Source organism: Oncorhynchus clarkii, chromosome 3 (assembly GCF_045791955.1).
Source record: "Oncorhynchus clarkii lewisi isolate Uvic-CL-2024 chromosome 3, UVic_Ocla_1.0, whole genome shotgun sequence".
Lineage (NCBI taxonomy): Eukaryota > Metazoa > Chordata > Actinopteri > Salmoniformes > Salmonidae > Oncorhynchus > Oncorhynchus clarkii.
Window position 1 is genome coordinate 10,023,551 of NC_092149.1, and position 23,183 is coordinate 10,046,733.

The 23,183-nt window shown below is 42.2% G+C and overlaps 1 protein-coding gene across 1 annotated transcript in view; it reads left to right on the forward strand.

Moving 5' to 3' along the window:
• The first annotated feature begins 1,771 nt into the window (after window positions 1-1,771).
• LOC139387564 (sodium bicarbonate cotransporter 3-like) overlaps window positions 1,772-23,183 on the forward strand; it is a 69,083-nt gene continuing 47,671 nt past the window's right edge. The window contains exon 1 of the mRNA XM_071133891.1: window positions 1,772-1,918. Coding sequence (XP_070989992.1) covers window positions 1,772-1,918 — 147 coding nt within the window. The remainder of the gene's footprint in view (window positions 1,919-23,183) is intronic.

Below are 23,183 nucleotides of genomic sequence, written 5' to 3' on the forward strand. Positions count from 1 at the left end.
CAACCCCTAGTGAGCGTTTCTAATGCCACAGCATCACTTCCAGTAACAGGCTATAGAAATAACCTGAGACCAAATTAAGGGGATTACAATGTTTAGACTCTGCACCTTTGGTCCCTAGAGGGTTGCCCTCCAGCAGTCTTATTAATCACACACACACACACACTTGTATTGCCATCCTGATTGATCATTGGGAATGCATGCGGCAGCGGACATCTACGTCTGAAGTTCCGTATCAGTGGTTAATGTAATGACATTCTTTTTCCTTATCTGGTGCAATGGCATGGAACCCTATATCACAATATCTAAACTACTCTGTTTACAATGTCCACGAGAGGAAGATGATGATGAGGACTACGACGATGATGAGGATGATGACGACAATGATGATGGCGATGATGATGGGGATGACGACAATGATGATGACGATGATGGGTATGACGATGATGATGACGATGGTGATGATGATGAGGGCTACGACAATGATGAGGATGATGACGACAATGATGATGGCGATGATGATGAGGATGGTGATGATGATGATGAGGACTATGACAATGAGGATGGCGATGATGATGATGATGTTGATGGTGATGATGATGATCAAAAGTAAACATGCATGTCTTTTCATGGGACTAAAAATGCTCAGATTACTTTTATATGTAGGCCTATTTTATGCACTTACCTTTTAACTTTCTTAGAACAGCTGTGTTTACTCTGAGGTGACACAGCAATTGATTGTTTATTTGTAAGCCACTATGAGCAGATATTTCATAACAGAGTTTAAAAAAATAAAATCAAACTTAAACCTTGGGAACAATAATGATCTTGAAATATTGAGGTAATCTGTCAGAATTATGCTGCCAACACAAACATCAGGGGGCAAACTCTACATGAATATGAATCAGTTAATCTCTAATAAGCTCCTTACAGGCACCACATACATGTAGTTACTGATGACAGATTCCCACCATACGCACCTTGTTAGAGTGGCTTTAGGATGCATACTTACATTAAATTCAACGTTAATCTTGGAAAATCCAATCAAATTAAAGTTTATTTGTCACGTGCGCCGAATACAACAGGTGAAATGCTTACTTACAGGCTCTAACCAATAGTGCAAAAAAGGTATTAGGTGAACAACCAATAGTGCAAAAAAGGTATTAGGTGAACAATAGGTAGGTAAAGATATAAAACAACAGTAAAAAATACAGGCTATATACAGTAGCGAGGCTAAAAATGTAGCGAGGCTACATACAGACACCGGTTAGTCAGGCTGATTGAGGTGGTATGTACATGTAGATATGGTTAAAGTGACATTACTTGTAATGTATATAAGAAAACCAATATGAGTTCACTATTTTGCTTACCTTCAGATAAACTCATGGGCCAGAAGGGTTGACAGTAAAACCAGAGATAGGCTACATAGCTAAATCAATAGACTTGGCATGGCTTTGGTAAAACAATGCTTTTGACCAAACAAGAAGACCATTTGTGGTTATTTGCTGGCAGAATTCTATTAATCTGTTGAAAGTTCACAGATACAGCATCATACCTTTGGCGCAAAGTTTGGCCAGACAATCAACACAGCATCCTTGCTCTTTCACCAGCCCCTCCGGAATAGGCGTGTCGTACACGCCCATTTGTTTTTTCTACTCTTATCATTGGTCAAAGGAAACCGGCTGCTTGGATATGAAAGGAGAACATAAACTGTCAATCAAAATAGGGCGGGTTATGCTCTGTATGTAAAAATCGCTACGTTAGGTTAGTGAAAATGCCAGTCAGTCGAGTTAGTGTCGGTGACACGTCAAAAAAGGTTATTTCGGTATTCGATATTCAAATTCTCCCAGAGGATAGGGGACAGAAATTTGGACAAATGGAAGAAGAGGCCAGTGAACAGATGCGACCCCTCTTGACATCCGTAAGTAACAAGTCGTGGTCACGTTTTTTGTTTTGTTCACCTTTTTTAAAGTTTCTGGAAATTACTTGTTAGCTTGGTGGCTAGCGGTTCATTTGAGGGCGCATTTCTCAAGAGAAAGGAATGGGTACGAAATGGGGGTGGGGGTTCATTTATGCTTTGCTACCAAGGCATATCGAGATGGAAGTGACAATAAACATGTAGTTAGCGAACTTACAATAGGAAACAACTTCATTGCTGTTACTTAATACGTGGTATAAACGTGAGACATAGGTATGCACATATGTTTTCCTTTGTAATTGTTGTTGGGTACCATGTGTGTGCCAGGAAGTAGCCTATATGTCGTCGGCCTCTCTAGCGATGATTCAGAGGGTGTTGAAACTGAGAGGAAAACCTTTTATTGTTAAGAGGACATGTGCGCCCGCCCGGGGTGGTCAGAGGGTATCACCTCGTGGACTCCCAATGTCTCATGTCTCCCCCTCTCTACCGTAGCTACAGGACGTTTACTGTAGCTAAAACTTCTTATGGGACATTTCGATGTTTAAATCCACCGTTTCATCACTATTGGATCCCTGACCTCAAATTATTTTATTGAAGATACTGAGTACTCTTGAAAGGCAGTTTACCATTGTGTCACACGGGGTATTTCCCTGTTCTCCTGACATTCGAGTTCGGCAGTGTCATATTCATTAATCGTTTTTGCAACAGAAAACGTTTTGCTAGTGTAATAAGACCCTGACGATTGTGCAGTTGGGAGAGATGGTAGTCCATATCCGGGCCAGAACTTTGTTGAGCTGACTGGATCACATATGCGAGCCTCAAATGGATCATTGTCTGTGCCCTTCTTTTCTGTCCTCTCGAAATTAAGGCTCAATATTTCCCAAACTCTGTCATGAGTCTGTCTGTCTGTGTGTGGTCATGACGTTAACCTACCAAATACTATCTAGATTTACAGTTTTCTAACAGGGAACTAGCCTATTCCTTTAAGTCCTCTCGCTCAGCCTGTGTATGTTTATTGCTTGGCTGTATCCCAAACTGATGTTAACATTCATAAAGCCTCATAGAACAACACATATAACATCTCCTTAACCTGTGCTTGCAACAGACCCTTCAGCGTTTATCCACAAACCCTCCAAAAACGCCATTAAATTCCCTTATAGGCTTTGTTGAACAAACCAATGGCAGAGTTAGTGCCCACAGAAAGATGCAATTACCATTTTTCTAAGTACAGCCACACATGGGCTCTTTTTTTGGGCTATAGCCCACCTGGTAACATAACCCCACTTGTACTAAGTAAGCCTAGGCCTAGATTATAGGGTCTGATGCAGAACAGGACCAGACTTGTTATAGACCTACAAATAGTCAACACTTGAGTAAAAAATACATAACATGTTTTATTTTCACATACAAGGTGCAATTGCAGTGAATTGTGTTATCAGGGTCAGCCATAGTAGTATGGCACCCCTGGAGCAAATGTAGGTTAAGTGCCTTGCACAAGGGCACGTCCGACAGATTTTTCATCTTGTTGGCTCGGGTATTCGAACTAGCGAGCTTTTCGGTTGTGGGACCAACGCTCCAAATGCTAGGCTAGCTGAGTGGGTGTGGTGGGAAATTATAATTCAATTTCCAACACTTTGCCATGTGAATGACGCAGCACCTTTCTTAGAGCATATATTCACCTGGTTTGAATATAGGATGCTATTGGTACAGTAGGCTGTTGTATGGGTGGCAGGTAGCCTAGTGGTTAGAGCGTTGGGCTAGTAACCGAAAGGTTGCTAGATTGAATTCCCAATAAAAATCTGTCGTTCTGCCCCTGCACAAGGCAGTTAACCCACTGTTCCTAGGCCGTCATTGTAAATAAGAATTTGTTCTTAATAACCTTTTATGGCTGCTGTCCCTGTACAGGGATCAACATCAGCGGAAATTTCAGAGTGACAACTAATAGTACTCGATACAACTAAAACTTTAATTAAAACAACATGTCAGATTTTTAAAATGCTTTTCGGCAAAAGCATGAGAAGCTATTATCTGATAGCATGCAACCCCCGAAATACCCAAAGGGGACGTAAACAAAATAATTAGCGTAGCCGGCGCTGACTTTCCTAGTTAAATAAAACAAATTGCAGACATAGATAGTAAAACAATGCTGTAGAGTACAGATAGTTGGTGAATACGTATAGAAATCCACTGTGTTCTGCCTTCATGGTGATGCTTTCTGATTATGTTTGTGGGATTCTTCCTTGCTGTGTAGACTCTGGAGCGTCAAATCTTTCTTATTGCGTGTGGACCCTGACCTCTAAACAAATCAAATCAAATCAAATTTTATTTGTCACATACACATGGTTAGCAGATGTTAATGCGAGTGTAGCGAAATGCTTGTGCTTCTAGTTCCGACAATGCAGTAATAACCAACAAGTAATCTAACTAACAGTTCCAAAACTACTGTCTTGTACACAGTGCGAGGGGATAAAGAATATGTACATAAGGATATATGAATGAGTGATGGTACAGAGCAGCATAGGCAGATACAGTAGATTGTATCGAGTACAGTATATACATATGAGATGAGTATGTAAACAAAGTGGCATAGTTAAAGTGGCTAGTGATACATGTATTACATACACAACAAAGCACAATAACATGACAGCGTGTAGGGCATGTTATGTAGTATCACTGTGATGGTCTTTAAAGTTTGAAGTGCTCAATGCTGTCACGTGTAAGACAAGGTTCCATTACAGACACTGTCTGGACTAGACATTGAATTATCAGACTAACTCTGTGAGATTTGAAGTAATCTCCATCTCTTGACATTGTTCATATGCTGACTAGTTACTAGCTAATTACCAGGCACAAGGCTGCTTTATTGTAGTGGGCATAATCTGTGAATGCTAATCCTATACTACAAAATTGACCCTTTACACCTCTGTTTTGGGTCAAATGTGTTGACGTAAATGGTTGGGTAAGTGGGCACATGTCTAGCCCTTTCTAAAGGGAGCTTTGACACCAGGAAGCATCATTGTGTCTGTCTGGAGACTGCAGCTCTGGTGCTGGCAGGGCTGAGCAGACAAAGGCAGGGGTAAAGCCGGCTGACTGACACAGGCACACACTGGGAACGTCAGAACTCACTCCCACACACTGGGGACTGGTAGACAGTCATGAGCTCAGCAGGTTGAGGCCTACTGCAGTCTGGTACCCTGGGCTCTGGGACTGGGACCTCCCCTTGCAGCTTGTGGCTGCTAACAGGACAATAGCAAGGACCTCCCCCTCCTGGTTCAGCTACACTCCTGACTGCACTGGAGCTGCTATATTCGTCACCATGAGAGAGCGAGAACAGCGAGCCAGAAGCCTACCATTTGTGGATAAACTGTCATAATATTGAGCGTGTAGCCTGTCACAGACAAGTCATATTAGGGGTCAAGTCCTCTGTACTGAAAATGTATGCCATGAACCATTTGATAAGCATTTGTGTTCTTAGTCCACACTTCCATGTCAAGGAGCTAGCGAAATGTGAATGAGTTCTTAGTCCTGTCTGGAAATGGAATGATCATGACATCACCTGTTCTCCATTTGAACACTGTTTTCCAAGCCTTCCAAGTTCCAACCCCTTCTGTGAGGACAGCCAGGGGTTCATGAACTTTGACTTCTTGTCCAGTCTTTTTTTTCTGCCTGACAGCTTTCAGGAAGGACACTAGAGCAGGGCTCTCCAACCTTGTTCTTGGAGAGCTACCCTCCTGTAGGTTTTTGCTCCAACCCTGTTCCTGGAGGGCTACCCTCCTGTAGGTTTTTGCTCCAACCCTGTTCCTGGAGGGTTACCCTCCTGTAGGTTTTTGCTCCAACCTTGTTCCTGGAGAGCTACTCTCCTGTAGGTTTTTGCTCCAACCCCAGTTGTAACTAACCTGATTCCTCTTATCAACCAGCTAATTATTAGAATCTCAGGTACGCTAGATTAGGGTTGGAGAGCCCTGCTTCAGAGAACCTAACTGGGACAAATCAAAACCAAACGTTAGTCTACTAAAAGGTCATTTATGTAAAAAAATATATATATAAAAAATAAAAAGCTTTTTCAGAAAAGTGAATGCACAGAATGATTTCTACAATTACATCTATCTTATCAGATGTAAATTGGCTCTAATGGAATTTCTCTGACTCACACAGACATGCCTCATTCAGGATGTTGCTATGATCGGAGGCCCCTTGACCTGTTATTACACTGTAGTAGAGGGCTGAAGGGGACATGTTTGTCTTTTCAAGGTCTATTGAGTTACGCCTGGTGTATTAAGGTTAGGCTATGTTTCCCACGGTGGAGGCTGATCTCCATCTGTCTCATTTGGTTTTTCATCTGACTGTTTTCACTTCCCTGTTGAGTACAGTGAGTCATGCAAATTAGTCTTACTGACTTCCCTCTCTCGCAGACGGCATACAAACACTTAGAACAGAGTGGGAGATAGGTAGCAATTGTATGGTTTTCTGTACGACTCATCAGTAAGTTACCGAACCTGCTAGAAGGTGATTCACAGTATTTCTATTTTAATCCCTTTTTTTTGATGCGTTGGCAGTGTTTAGACAGGCAGCTAATTCTGACCTTTTTTTTCCTACTAATTGGTCTTTTGACTAATCAGATCAGCTCTGAAAACGTGAAAAGATCTGTGATCGGTCAAAAGACCAATTCGTTAATAAAATATCAGAATTGGGCTGCCTGTGTGAACGCAGCCATATTCACCCATGGTGATATTTTTTGCTCCTTTCAAAACACCAAAAAGAGCTGTTTCTGACTTCTTTTTTTCTGCATCGTGTTGAACATCTCCCTCACACGTACTGTGTGTCTGCCGGTCGGTATGACCGTCCCTGCTATCAGGAACTGAATAATTAAGCTATTGAGACTGGACCCTGAGGAACTCCATCCCCCTCCCCTCTCTCTTGCGCTTTCTCTCCCTTTGACTTCCAAATCCCCCCTCTTTTCATTTACCTCTTTTTAATGGCCAACCCCCACCTTTATCTCTCCCTCTTTCTGGTGTGCCAGACCGACAGCGATTGGTTGACGGGGGACATTAGTAAATCATAGAGTGGATTGGTTGCTGAGCGAGCAGCCGGTTAATAGTGTGCATCGGTCTGTCCCCTTTTTTCCGTGCACCTCTCACTCTTTCTCCTCTTCTTCTTCGCACTTGTGGGATGGTCTTTGGGAGATACATGGCTATCTGGAGATGCATAGATTCTGAAACGCACTGTGGAAGCTTAACCTAGGATACCCCTCCAGTAAGAACAGAAGTTACCCTGCCTGCAGTGATTCTTCCCAGTTATGGAGAAGGGGGAAGGAGAGCATGTGCTGCAGACGGTAAGTCTGTTTACATCTGTGAGGAGAGATGAAGAGCAATCGGGGGAGACAGGAAGTAAGAGGAGAAGATAAACAGAGGTGGGTGGCAGTAGTGTGAAATGGAAAATAGTTTCTATTCAGCGTTTGGTAGGTTATGCTACATCCTTGAGTCTGTTTCACAGCTGTTAAAATGTTTCACTACCTTCTTTAAATGTCACATTTTATACTCTGTGTGTCCTCACAAGGATAGTAAAACAAGGACATTTTGTCAGTCCCTATGAGGAAAAATGCTAATTTAGGGTTAGGCATAGTGTTAAAGGTTAGTTAGGCATAGATTTAGGACAAAAATGATTTTAGATGGGAATCAATTATTTGGTCCCCACAAGGATAGCAATACCAAACTGTGTGTGGCATCAATGTATTACTTTATAGGTCTAGATTGCAATCTACAAGTAGCCAGGAGTTTAGTGGGTTCATGTTGTGTTTGTATCCATTTCTTTTCAGCTGGTTGTCCTAAAATGGAACAGGGGATTGAGTGAGAACAAGAGAAGCAGTTTGAGGAACTTGGTTGGTTTACTGACTAGTGTGATACACCACTTGTTTCACTGTGAATGGTTCAATGTGAGAGTTTGAGGATATTACAGTAGAGATGACAGGTTGTGTGTTTGCTCGAAATTTGTTCATATTCTGATATCTCAGATGGCTTGGTGGTGATGGTGTTTTACTTTGCATGCCTGTATATCATTATCCTGATCAAAACTAGGTTAAGTGGCGGGTTCACAGAATGTTCAGAAAACGTTCAGATTAGGCATCAGGAGACTGTCATCAGAAAATGGAAGGGATAATGGAAGGGATAAGGACACCTAGTCAGTTGCACAACTGAATGCATTCAACCGAAATGTGTCTTCAGCATTTATCAGAGAGGTGAGGGGGGGCTGCCTTAATCAACGCCCATGTCATCAGCGCCCAGGGAGCAGTTGTTGGTTAATTGCCTTGCTCAAGGGCAAAACAGCAGATTTTTTTCCAGTTTGCTGGCTCGGGGATTCAAACCAGCAACCTTTCGGTTACTGGTCCAATGCTCTTAACCATCAGCGTAGCAGTAGAGTAGAACAACTTTCCTGTTTTCTTCTGCTGTTATTTTTATCAGAGGGGTTTAGACCTACAGTTTTGTGTATAGGCCTCTTCAGTGTAATTGCGACATGGGTGTGTGTAGGCCTATAAATCATATATCACCCAGGCCTACCCAGAGCGGATTAAGTGTCAGCAATAGCAGCACTGGTGGGTTGTAGCCTGGAGACAGAGCTAAAGAAAGCCCCATGGGTTGTCCTCCTGACTACTTGACTGAAACAGAATAGAGGGATGTTACAGGGGCCAGTATCTCATTCATAGGATGTTACATACACTCATAATCTCTCATTCGTAGGGCGCTACTTACACTCATAATCTCTCATTCGTAAGGCGCTACATACACTCATAATCTCTCATTCGTAGGGCGCTACATACACTCATAATCTCTCATTCGTAGGGCGCTACATACACTCATAGTCTCTCATTCGTAGAGCACGAGGGACTTTACATAACATACGGGAACCAATGGGCACTAAAGTGACATTCATAGCAGCACATACAATTTGGTGTCAAGTGGAAGCTGAGTAATTTATTAAGGTATATATTAATTGTTTGACCATTTTCCGTCCTGAAAATGTGGAATAGGCAAAGGATCTGATTTCTGGTGAAACCGATGGAAAATGGGTCTTAGAAAACATCTACCAGGAAGTCTTGGTATTAAAATACTGTGTGTGTTGCATTCAAACTATTCAGACCCCTTGACTTTTTCCACATTTTGTTACGTTACAGCCTTATTCTAAAATGGATTAAATATATATATATTTGTATCATCAATTTACACACAATACTCCATAATGACAAAGCAAAAACAGTTTTTTTGAAGTTCTTGCAAATGTATTCAGACCCTTTGCTATGAGACTCGAAATTGAGCTCATGTGCATCCTGTTTCCATTGATTATTTTGTTATTTAACCTTTATTTAACTAGGCATCATCCTTGATGTTTCTACAACTTGATTGGAGTCCACCTGTGGTAAATTCAATTGATTGGACATGATTTGGAAAGGCGCGCACACACCTGGTGTGTTTGCATACACACACACACACAGACAGAAGTATGTGGACACAACCCTTCAAATAAGTTGATTTGGCTATTTCAGCCACACCTATTGCTGACGGGTGTATAAAATTGAGCACACAGCCATTAATTTCTCCATAGACAAACATTGGCAGTAGAATGGCCTTATTGAAGACCTCACTGACTTTCAACATGGAACTGTCATAAGATGCCACCTTTCCAACAAGTCAGTTTGTTAAATTTTTGCCTTGCTAGAGCTGCCCTGGTCAACTGTAAGTGCTGTTATTGTGAAGTGGAAACGCCAAAGGAGCAACAATGTCTCAGCCGTGAAGTGGTAGGCCACACAAGCTCACAGAACGGGACCGCCGAGTGCTTAAGCACGTAGCGCATAAAAATCATCTGTCCTCTGTTGCAACACTCACTACCGAGTTCCAAACTGCCTCTGGAAGCAACGTCAGCACAAGAATGGTTCCTCAGGAGCTTCATGAAATTGGTTTCCATGGCCAAGCACAAGCTAGCATGATCCCATTGTAGCATGTATTTGCATATTTCCGTTAGGGAGCGCCTCCTCTGAAGCGCGTGCACAGACTCAATTCGACCATGCATTCCAATACGATGCCATTTTTTATTACTTTGGCAAAGCGACAAGTCTATACAACTTAGTGCATTTTGTAACAGATTTGGGTTTTGGCAACAAAAGATGGTATTGTGATCGGATGTTTCATCAATGAGAATCTGCATACTGGCAGCCCAGTTTCACCTAGTTCCATCCTCTCCCACTACCTGCAACTGGACTTCCTCTCACTATCATTTGATGAGAAATGTTCTTAACGGATGCTTCAGCCTTATAGCCCCTGTGACATGTCTGTGTTTCCCCTTCTGTCTGTGCTGATGGTGTGTGTGGTTGCAGTCATGTCTTTACACGCAGGGGAGAGCGCATACATTTGCACATCCATATAATGTGAGTGAATTTGCTCGTCCCATATAATGTGGTAACGATGAGTCTCCTGGGCTAGACTTTTCAGTGTATTTTTACATTCCAGTTAAACATTTACCTGCTCTGCTGCAGTCTACCATTGAAGACTAGATGCGTAAATGTCATGTTATTTGTATTTGAACAATATGATTGGCTGTTCATTTCAAGCTCCAGCGAGTCACAACTTCTCGAGCAGTCGGCGTCTTGATTAGTACATGAGTACATTTCTCTACACTCACAATAACATCTGCAAGCCATGTGTATGAACCAATAACATTTGAGTTGATGCCTTCACACAGCACATGCGTGCTCTCCAGAGCAAAAGAAGTGCCCATCAATCTACTTGCTGAGTTTATTTATTTTAAGGAAAGTGATTTACAAAAGTAAACCTTCAATAGTGAACATACTAGCGATACACTTGCCACTGTTGAGTCTGCAAAAAGGAAGTTACAAAAAGACACCTAGCATTCGTCTTGGCTAGCCTACTGTCGACCTGTGGCGACATCTTCTGGAACATCTGTATTAAAGGGGTAGCGTCCTATTTTTCAAATCTTCTCAATTACACTTCAGAAACAAATGCATGCAATTACTTCAATGCAATTATAAAGAATAGAGTAATGACTTGCATTGCTAAATTATACTACACAGCTTTTTAATACAAGTCTTAATAATCCCCAAAAGCCCAGTAATAGCTGAAATATAGAGAAAACATGCCAACCTATAGGCCCTGCATGACCTCAATGTATTGGACTGTCCATGTCCAGGACAGTATATATTCTGTTCGGGACAGTAGATTTTTGACCAACAGGGAAAAAGTAAATGGCTGTTTACAGTGCTTTGATTGACGAACAGCAAGCTTGACTAGTTTATAAAAGGTGACGAATTAACTGATTAAAGTTGATCTTGTGTATATCCCTGCCATTTATAAATCCTATAACATAGATATAGAACTATGGTATTGCATCGGGACAAGTCAACTAAACATCTTGTTTTTATTATCGATATGAAGTCCATTAGGACTTGCCAGGCAGTGACGTTTAAAGTGAGTGACTCGTCAGTATCCTAACAAATTGCATTGTTAAGAGCGCTGCTCATTTGTCTCCCTAATTTGCATACTGGTATGCTTTTTTGAGATGTATGTTCAGATAAATGATGAAACATTAGATGGTGTATCCTCCTCACTGCAGGAACAATAGATAGGCTAGTGGAGAAATGGCCTCACTCTAGTCCAAATGATGATAAAATAGATTAAATTGTTTTAAAAGTGAATGATACCTAAATGGTATTTTCTAAGATATTCATTATAGGTCTATTAATTTGTGACAACAATGGAGTTGTCGACTGCTGCTTTCCGCTGCCCATGTTTAACACCTGTTTCATTCTCCAATCATACCTGTATTGGAGATAGCTGGGAATTTTCTAAAAACCTGTTTTCGCTGTGTGTGTGGTGTGTGTGTATGTATGTATGTATGTATGTATGTATATAATCAATCAACATTTGGAAAGTCGAGGGGTTTGAATACTTTCCGAATGCACAGTATATCCACCAATCCCCCCCACATGTCAATTGCTCATGCTGACTAACCTTCACACAAAATACCCACCCCCAACAGGCACCCATTAGTCACCCACACCAACCCCTCCTTACTAATAACTCTGCTTTTCTCCAATTTAGACTTAACAATCAACTAATCCTCCAAAATACAGAGAACTACAGTAGAAGATGTAGCCTACTTCTAACACACCAACTATGACAACAAAACACAGACCATGTTTATGCCTAGCTCCAGTATATTTATTTTCCCATCATGGAGTCATGGAAAGATTTAGCAAAGGTGACTTACACTAGTTCCTTGTGCTGCGCTTGATGTTGATTCTGTTGTTGATGGGATTGGACTATGTAAATAGAACACACAGTGCATTTGGAAAATATTCAGACCCCTTCACTTTAGCCAGATTTTGTTACATTACAGCCCATCTAAGATGGTTTAAATCTTTAAAAAGATTCCTCAATCTATACACAATGCCCAATAATAACCAAGTGAAAACAGGTTTTTAGAAATGTTTGCAAATGTATTAAAAATATGAAGGATACCTTATTTACATAAGTATTTAGACCCTTTGCTATGTGACTCAAAATTGAGCTCGGGTGCATCCTGTTTCCATTGATCATCCTTGAGATGTTTCTACAACTTCATTGGAGTCCACTTGTGGTAAATTCAATTGGTTGGACATGATTTGGAACGGAGCACACACACGTCTATATAAGGTCCCACAGATGACAGCGCATGTCAGAGCATAAACTAAGCAATGGGGTTGACGGAATTGTCCGTAGACCTCAGAGTCAGGATTGTATCGAGGCATAGATCTGAGGAAGGGTACCAAAACATTTCTGCAGCATTGAAGGTCCCCGAGAACACAGTGGCCTCCATCATTCTTAAATGGAAGAAGTTTGGAACCACCAAGACTCTTCCTAGAGCTGGCCGTTCAGCCAAACTGAGCAATCTGGGGAGAAGGGCCTTGGTCGGGGAGGTGACCACGAACCCGATGGTCACTCTGAAGGAGCTCTAGAGTTCCTCTGTGGGGATCAGAGAACCTTCCAGAAGGACAACCATCTCTGCAGCACTCCACCAATCAGGACTTTATGGTAGAGTGGCCAGACGGAAGCCACTCTTCAGTAAAAGGCACATAAAAGCCTGCCTAGAATTTGCCAAAAGTCACTTAAAGGACTCTGACCATGCGAAACAAGATTCTCTGGTCTGATGAAATCAAGATGTGACGCTTGGCATTCAGGCCAAAGAGTTCAATCTGGAGGAAACCAGGCACCCTTCATCACCTGCAGTGAAGCGTAGTGGCAGCATCATGCTGTGGGGCTGTTTTTCAAATCAAACAGACACCTACTAGTCAGGCTTATTGAGGTAGTATGTATGTAGGTATTGTTAAAGTTACTATGCATATATGATGGACAGTAGCAGAAGCGTAAAAAGAGGGGTTGGTGGGTGGTGGGACACAATGCAGATAGCCCGGTTAGCCAATGTGCGGGAGCACTGGTTGGTTGGGCCAATTAGGTAGTATGTACATGAATGTATAGTTAAAGTGACTGCATATAAGATAAACAGAGAGTAGCAGCAGCGTAAAAGAGGGGCTGGGGGGGGCACACAATGCAAATAGTCCGGGTAACGGCAGGGACTTCAGGGACTGGGAAACTAGTTAGGATCGAGGGAAACTTACCTTGCAAAAGCTTACCTTGGAAAAGTTCCATTGTTGGATAGCCAGCTAGCTAACATAACTCCCTTCTTTGTTTGTTTGTTTGAGCCGGCTGTTTGAGTAGGCTAAACTAGCTAACTGCATTCGCTAGCTAACAAAATGAAAATACAACAAAATATAGCTAGCTTACACTCTCTCTTGCTTCTCCTTCATTTTTGAAGACATTCATTTGTTCAAATGTCAAACTACTGTCTTAATCTCTACTTGAGTCAACTGCTCACCTCCATTTTATGCACTGCTATGCTTGCTAGCTGTAGGCTATGCTTTCAGTTCTAAATTCTTTCTCTGATCCTTAGATTGGGTGAACAACATGTCAGTTCATGCTGCTAGCGCTCTGATGGGTTGGAGGACGTCTTCCGGAAGTTGTCATAATTACTGTGCAAGAACCATGAGCCTCCTAGGTGTTGTATTGAAGTCAATGTACCTAGAGGAGGATGGAAGCTAGCTGTCCTCTGGCTACACCATGGTACTACCCCAGAGTGCTGTTTAGACTACTGTAGCCCTTCATTCACGTCATTTTGTGACGTGAATACATTCTAGTATAGTTTTATCTAAAAAGGATAACTTAATGTTTCACTTTTTATTCGATCTTGACCCAAAACGTATAGCAGGTGAATAGTACGCTATTGTCATGCTTAAGTTCAAGGTCAGAATACTCATAGAAAAAAGTGCATTAAATGGGGAATTGCATTCCATTTAATGCGCACTTCAGGTCGGAATCGGGCCCTAACGGAATGACTGCAATTGAATGGGCTACAATGGAAATTCATAGTAGTCACAAACCAACTGTGAGTCACAAACCAACTGTCCTCCCTTCCACTGGCATACTGTTATGTTAAGCTCATAACTGTTTTTTTTCTGTCACTTGGTGGTCAAAGCACAAGTGTGAAAAACAGTCTGGACAACCTAACTTCCTCTCGTTAATGCCACCTCTCCCAGCTCTTATTGACACCTACCTATAAGCCTCCCCCCTTTCCATTCAATGTAACCAGCCGTCTCACCCACTGCGGACCAATGTCAATGGACGTTGAAAAGTAGTTTTTTTAAAATTTGGTCAGTCTGAATCAATCATAGATCTGTTTTACATGTTTATACAGTAGTGTACAATTTACTGTACTGAACTACACGGTGTACAAAACATTATGAACACCTGCTCTTTCCATGAGACTGACCAGGTGAATCCAGGTGAAAGCTATGATCCCTTATTGATGTCACTTATTAAATCCACGTCAATCAGTGTAGAAGAAGGGGAGGAGACGGGTTTAAATCATTTTGTTAAGCCTTGAGACAATTGAGACGTGGCTTGTGTATGTGTGCCATTGAGAGGGTGAATGGCCAAGACAAAATATTTAAGTGCCTTTGAATGGGGTATGGTAGTAGGTGACAGGCGTACCGGTTTGTGTCAAGAACTGCAAGGTTGCTGGGTATTTCACGCTCAACAGTTTCATGTTTGTATTAACAATGGTCCACCACCCAAAGGACATCCAGCCAATTTGACACAACTGTGGGAAGCTTTGGAGTCAACAGGGGCCAGCATCCCTGTGGAACGCTTTGGACACCTCGTAGAGTCCATTCCCCAACGAACTGTTCTGAGGGCAAAAAGGGTGTGCAACTCAATATTATGAAGGTGTTCTTAATGTTTTGTACACTAAGGTGTGTGTATACTGTACTGAACTGTGCTATAGTGTGATGGCCAAACTTAGCCGTCTATGATTTGGGCCGGACCAACCAAATTTGGTCTTGTTTGGGGGCAGAGTTTATTAGAATAATAGCCAGTGTGTACAGTAATACCTAAACATGCTAAGGAGGATACTACATGTTTCTACCTTTTGGGTACCTATTAAGGATACATCACCATGAAGAGAATGGCAATTTATAATTATACATTTCTGTATAGTATAGATCAGGGACTTGTGATGTCATTCTGTTGCCGGGTGTTATTCCACTTCACTTACTGTAGTTAAAACTCAATGTAGCATCATGTCTGCAGAAAGAATGGGCTGTCAGCTATCTTTGAATATTAATTCTGAGGGGATATTTAACGTGAGTTTCTGGAAAACGTGGTAAAAATAAAGATTTTACTGTCATTCTGTTACCGAACATTTGCACTTTTTTTTTTCTCTCAATGTTTTTTTGTCAAATTGTCAGTGGAGATTAGGGGTGTAATGGTACAGGTATTCTTATCAAACTGTTCGGTCCGCGCTGTGAACCCGAATTAATACATTATTGTTTTGTTTATTAATAAGTACATTGAGTAAATCTGAGCTCAAATCGTTTCAGGCTCTTCCATTAAAACAACTAGAGCCTATATGCATGTTGTCATCAAAATTCTAATCTTAATTGGCGCATTTCAAACGGTCCTTTTGTGAAGCGCAGCTGGGGACTAGTTCTGTATGATGAGTGGTGGGGTCAATTTAAACCTGAATCCTCCAGTTTGGGAACATTTTTGTCTGTAAATGTTAAAGGTAAAATAATAAAAAGTTAACAGTATCTCACCACGCTCAACAAGAATAGCCTAGCTGCCAACACTTCATATGTTGACAAATGTATGCCTACATCACCCCAGTACACTAGAGCAAGACGGAAAAGGAAATAAACCACAACACAACATTGCTTCCCTTCTGTATTCAAGCAGCCCTTGGCAGCTGACTGACCAGGCTAAATAAATTAGAAGAGCACTTTTAGGCTATGTTTATGTTGTCCTCGGTTTATAGCTGTGGATATGCACCCATTCTTGGTGTTTGAGAATGGGGGGTTTCAGCACCTTGTCCTCGAACCTTGTTGACCAACTTCCTTTTTTCCCCCGCCTTTCTGCAAACTGCTAGGCCTAGTACCCTCTCTGTATAAGCAAGCCAAAGTTTTCAATGAATTGGCTAATGCATCATGTGTTGCGCTTACTTAACAGTGACAGCCCATCACATTACCCCGGAAAGGGTGCTTATCTGGCACTAATGGAGGCAGTGACATGGTGCATTTTGTCACCAAGATGGAAGTGAGAATTTGCCACATAAGACTGGGGAAAAATACTTAAATGGCACCGGACAAGAAGGCAGACGTTTTACATGCCCCCAACGTGTTTTTTTTTTTAAGTATATTTTTATTTGCATTTAACTTATTTTTGAAAACGTATTTTGTACATAATGTTGCTGCTACCGTCTCCTATGACCGAAAATACCTTCTGGCCATCAGGACTGCGATTACTCATCACTGACTAGCAGAATCCTTTTTTTCCTTTAACGAGTCTGACGATATACTGCTTTCTTGGGAACAGCCCAGATCCCCGTGATTTGTATAAAGAAGAGGCAGAGAAAAAGGGGCCAGAGGGCGGGCTGCCTTCTGAGAATTCATAGGCGATCGAATAAACCCCCACTTCCTTCCATTCTGCTAGCAAATGTGAAATCTTTGGACAATAAAATGGATGACCTAAGCAGAAGATTAAACTACCAACGGGACATTCAAAACTGTAATATCTTATGCTTCACAGAGTCGTGGCTGAACGACTACACTATCAACATACAGCTGGCTGGTTAAAAGCTGCAGGATAGAACAGCGGCGTCTGGTAAGACCAGGGGCGACAGACTATTTTTGTAAATAACAGCTGTTGCACGATATCTAAGGAAGTCTCAAGCTATTACTCTACCACAGGCGAGCATCTCATAATAAGCTATAGACCATACTATCTACCTAGAGACTTTTCATCTGTATTTTTCGTAGCTGACATACCTCCACAGTCAGAGGCTTTGAATGAGCTGTATTCCGCCATAAGCAAACAAGAGAAAGCTCACCCAGACGTGGCGCTCCTAGTAGTCGGGGACTTTAATGCAGGGAAATCTAAATACGTTTTACCAAATTTCTATTAGCATATTAAATGTGCAACCAGAGGGAAAACAACTCAGGACCACCTTTACTACAGACACAGAGACACAGACACAGACAAAGCTCGCTCTCCATTTGGCAAATCTGACCATTATTCTATCATCCTGATTGCTGCTTACAAGCAAAAATTAAAGCCGGAAGCACCAGTGACTAGATCAATAAGAAAGTGGTCAGATGAAGCAGATGCTAAGCTACAGGACTGTTTTGCTAGCACAGACTGGAATATGTTCTGGGATTCCTCCGATGGCATTGAGTACCACATCATTCATTGGCTTCATCAATAAGTGCATCGACGACGTTGTCCCGACAATGACCGTACGTACATACCAGAAGCCATGGATTACAGGGAACATCCGCACTGAGCTAAAGGCTAGAGCTGCCGCTTTCAAGGAGCGGGACCCTAATCCGGAAACTTATAAGAAATCCTGCTATGCCCTCCAACAAACCATCAAACAGGCAAAGTGTCAATACAGGACTAAGATCGACTCGTACTTCACCGGCTCTGACGCTCGTCGAATGTGGCAGAGCTTGCAAACCATTAGACTACAAAGGGAGGCACAGCCGAGCGCTGCCCGGTGATACGAGCCTACCAGACGATAAATGTGAGTAAGACCTTTCAACAGGTCAACGTTCACAAGGCCGCAGGGCCAGACGGATAACCAGGATGTGTACTGCACGCATGCGCTGATCAACTGGCAAGTGTCTTCACTGTCATTTTCAACCTCTCCCTGTCCGAGTCTGTAATACCAACATGTTTTAAGCAGACCACCATAGTGCCTGTGCCCAAGAACGCTAAGGTAACCTGCCTAAATGACTACCGACCCATAGCACTCACATCTGTAGCCATGAAGTGCTTTGAAAGGCTGGTCATGGCTCACGTCAACACCATCATCCCAGAAACCCTAAGCCCCCTCCAATTTGCATACCGCCCCTACAGAACCACAATCTAAATCTCTATTGCACTCCACACTGCCCTTTCCCAGAATGCTATTCATTGCCTGCAGCTCAGCGTTCAACACCATAGTGCCCTCAAAGCTCATCACTAAGCTAAGGACTCTGGGACTAAACACCACCCTCTGCAACTCGATCCTGGACTTCCTGACGGGCCCCCCCCAGGTGGTAAGGGTAGGAAACAACACATCTGCCATGCTGATCCTTAACACAGGGGCCCCTCACTGGTGCGTGCTCAGTCCCCTCCTGTACTCCCTGTTCACCAATGACTGCACAACTCCAACACCATCATTAAGTTTGCCGATGACACAACAGTGGTAGGCCTGATCAACGACGAGACGGCCTATAGGGAGGAGATCAGAGACCTGGCCGTGTTGTGCCAGGACAACAACCTCTCCCTCAACGTGATCAAGACAAAGGAGATGATTGTGGACAACAGGAAAAGGAGGACCGAGCACGCCCCCATTCTCAACGACGGTGCTGCAGTAGAGCAGGTTGAGAGATTCAAGTTCCTTGGTGTCCACGTCACCAACAAACTAACATGGTCCAAGCACACCAAGACAGTCGTGAAGAGGGCATGACAAAACCTATTCCCCCTCAGGAGACTGAAAAGATTTCGCATGGGTCCTCAGATCCTCAAAAGGTTCTACAGCTGCACCATCAAGAGCATGGTTGCAATCACTGCCTGGTATGGCAACTGCTCGGCCTCCGACCACAACGCACTACAGAGGGTAGTGCAAACGGCCCAGTACATCACTGAGGCCAAGCTTCCTGCCATCCAGGACCTATATACCAGGCAGTGTCAGAGAAAGGTCCTAAAAATTGTCAAAGACTCCAGCCACCCTAGTAATAGAACAGTCTTTCTGCTAAAGCACGGAAAGTGGTACCGGAGCGCCAAGTCTAGGTCCAAGAGGCTTCTTTACAGCTTCTACCCCCAAGCCATAAGACTCCTCCACACCTAATCAAATGGCTATTTGATTTGCAAGTCTATTTGCGTTGCCCCCTCTCCCCCCTCTTTTACACCGCTGCTACTCTCTGTTGTTATCATCTATGCATAGTCATTTTAATAACTCTACTTTCATGTACATATTACCTCAACTAACCGTTGTCCCCGCACATTGACTCTGTACCGGTACCCCCCTTTATATAGTCTCGCTATTGTCATTTTACTGCTGCTCTTTAATTACTTGTTACTTTTATTTCTTATTCTTTTTTTAAACTGCATTGTTGGTTAGGGACTCGTAAGTACACATTTGTTCGGTGCATGTGACTAATAAAATTAGATTTGAATGGCCCTCCAACTGGTAATTACTAGTGTGAAACTCGTCTTTAATCCGGAGCACCCACTTACATACATACATTTTTGTCATTTAGCAGAAGCTCTTATCCAGAGCAACTTACACTAGTTGACTCCATACATTTTTCTCCCAGATGGTGACCTCTGACGTCACCCAGTAAGGAAATGGCCTCTAACAGCATTTTTGACAGTTAAGTAGATTGCTTTTTATTTTTTTATAGTTTGGTTACAATCATAATAGCTGTACTTTTAGTTATTTGTTGGCGCCGCTTGTTGGCCATTAGCCAACCAGCTTTCTCAACCAGTTCAAATGACATGAATGCATTCAGCTGGTATTTACAACATCACAACTGATAAATTCCCCACCTCCCACATGGTTACAAACGCAGCATCACAGTGGAAACTTGAGAGGCCCAACATAACAATCCTGTCACAAGAGACAATGCCCAGAACATTGTGAATGGCGTTTCATTTTCCTGCTGTACTGAAACCGATCCAAACCGTGACCCCCAAAACCACAATACGTACCGAACCATGGGTTTGGTGAACAGTTACAGCCCTTATTGGAAATTGTTAAAAGTAGTCCTTGTGCATAGAGTTGTATGGTTTGTTTAACTTTACAATCAATTTCATTTTTTTGGCATACTTTTAAAGTAACATCCGAGTCTGTGTCACTATTACCATGGCATTACCCAGACCCAGACTTGTCAGCCCTCCAGACATTATTCCCAGAAGAATGCTCTGCTTCCTGGGCCCTCGCCCTCCCATGGATTGTCTGACTGTTTGTTTTGTGCCACCATGGAGCCTAAAAATGTTTTTTTTTGTGTGAGAGAAATTTAAAACCGATGAATAGAGTCACCTGTCTTGATTATCAAAGCCATCTGTTTCCTTCTACATTGTGTTATATAAAATAAAAATTGTTTTTTTTAATTTAACCTTCATTTAGCTTTAGTCAGTTAAGAACAAATTCTTATTTACAATGACTGCCTACCTCGGCCAAACCTGGACGACGTTGGGCCAATTGTGTGCCGCGCTATGGAACTCCCAATCACAGCCGGATGTGATTCAGCCTGGATTTGAACCAGGGACTACAGTGACTCCTGGACGGCTCTGTGTTTGGAGGATGACAGATGTCAGCGTCGGGTCACAGGGCACTTGAGGACACTTTGGATTCTGACGGTAGCTCACTGTAGCTTATTGCTTTCACTTTCCTCCTAGGGTTGGGTGGTATCCAGATGTCCATACCTTCATGCCATGCCTGTGCCATCCCGGGATATATGGTATTACTGGTAGTGCACACAAGGGGCGCAATTAAAAAAATGTACGTAGAAAAAGACCCAAAACGTCACTTACCAGAATGCTATAAGTACTAAGGAATTCTCATAGAGGTTGCTATGAGTACTAAGGAATTCTCATAGAGGATGCTATGAGTACTAAGGAATTCTTATAGAGGATGCTATGAGTACTAAGGAATTCTCATAGAGGATGCTATGAGTACTAAGGAATTCTCATAGAGGATGCTATGAGTACTAAGGAATTCTCATAGAGGATGCTATGAGTACTAAGGAATTCTCATAGAGGATGCTATGAGTACTAAGGAATTCTCATAGAGGATGCTATGAGTACTAAGGAATTCTCATAGAGGATGCTATGAGTACTAAGGAATTCTCATAGAGGATGCTATGAGTACTAAGGAATTCTCATAGAGGATGCTATGAGTACTAAGGAATTCTCATAGAGGATGCTAGGTAAGTGCTAACGAGCACATTCAAACATTTACTACTAGGACAGACAACCCAGCTCAGAGTTATGCAAGTATCTCAAAACACAGTTTTCAGCATGCACAAAACAACTGTTAGGGAGCAGGGATCTTAATCCCAGAGATGTTCTCTGCTGCTCTTACCAAGAAGCTTGATCTTGCAAGCTAACATGTTAGCCACTTAGCTAACATTAGCAAGTTAGCAACGCCCAGCTGGAGAGAATTTATTTGGCACATATTAGTTAACTTAATAGTTATATATTGCACCAGTCAGTTTGGTCACACCTACTCATTCCAGGGTTTTTCTTTATTTATACTATTTTCTACATTGTAGAATAATAGTGAAGACAAGCTATGAAAAACATGTGGAATCATGTAGTAACCAAAAAAAGTGTTACACTAAATATATTTGAGATTCTTCAAAGTAGCAACCCGTTGCCATGACGACAGCTCTCCATATGTGTTATTTTATACTTGTAATGTCTTCTATTATTCTACAATGTAGAATAGTAAAAATAATGAAACATCCTTGAATGAGTAGTTGTCCAAACTTGACTGGCGGGATGTGTTTAGGCTGATTGACAGACCCACTTTTTTATTTGACTGGCTCGCTGGTGTTTCTTAGTTTACATTGCCTTCAGAAAGTATTCAGACCCCTTTTTCAACATTATGTTACAGCCTAATTCTAAAATTGATTAAATCGTTTTTTCCCTCATCAATCTACACACAATACCCCATAATGACAAAGCAAAAACGGGTATTTAGATGTTTTAGTTTATTTTTTATCATTTATCAACCACATTTACATAAGTATTCATACCCTTTACTCAGTACTTTGGAGCACCTTTGGCAGTGATTACAGCCTCGTCTTCTTGGGTATGACACTACAAGTTGGCACACCTGTATTTTGAGAGTTTCTCCCATTCTTCTGGATGGGGAGCGTTCCTGCACAGCTATTTTCAGGTCTCTCCAGAGATGTTCAAGTTCAGGCTCTGGCTGGGCCACTCAAGGACATTCAGAGACCTGTTCCGAAGCCACTCCTGCGTTGTCTTGGCTGTGTGCTTAGGGTCATTGTCCTGTCCGAGGTCCAGTCCGAGGTCCTGAGCGCTGTGGAGCAGATTTTCATCAAGGATCTCTCTGTACTTTGCTCCGTTCATCTTTCTCAAATCATCAAATTTTATTGGTCACCTACATATGGTTAGCAGATGTTAATGCGAGTGTAGCGAAATGCTTGTGCTTCTCGTTCAGACAATGCAGTAATCTCTAACAAGTAATCTAACGATTTCCCAACTACCTAATACACTCATCTGAAGGGGTGAATGAGAATATGTACATATAAGTATATGGATGAGCGATGGCCGAGCGGCATGGGCGGCAAGGTGCAGTAGATGGTATAAAATATGGTATATACATGTGATATGAGTAATGTAAACCTTTATTTAAAGTGGCATTGTTTAAAGTGACTAGTGATCCATTTATTAAAGTGTCCAGTGATTGGGTCTCAATGTCGGCAGCAGCCTCTGAGTTCGGGATTGCTGTTTAGCAGTCTGATGACTTTGATATAGAATCTCGATCCTGACTAGTTTCTGTCTCTGCTGCTGAAAAACATCCCCACAGCATGATGCTGCCACCATCTTTCACCGTAGGGATGGTACCAGGTTTCCTCCAGACGTGACACTTGGCATTC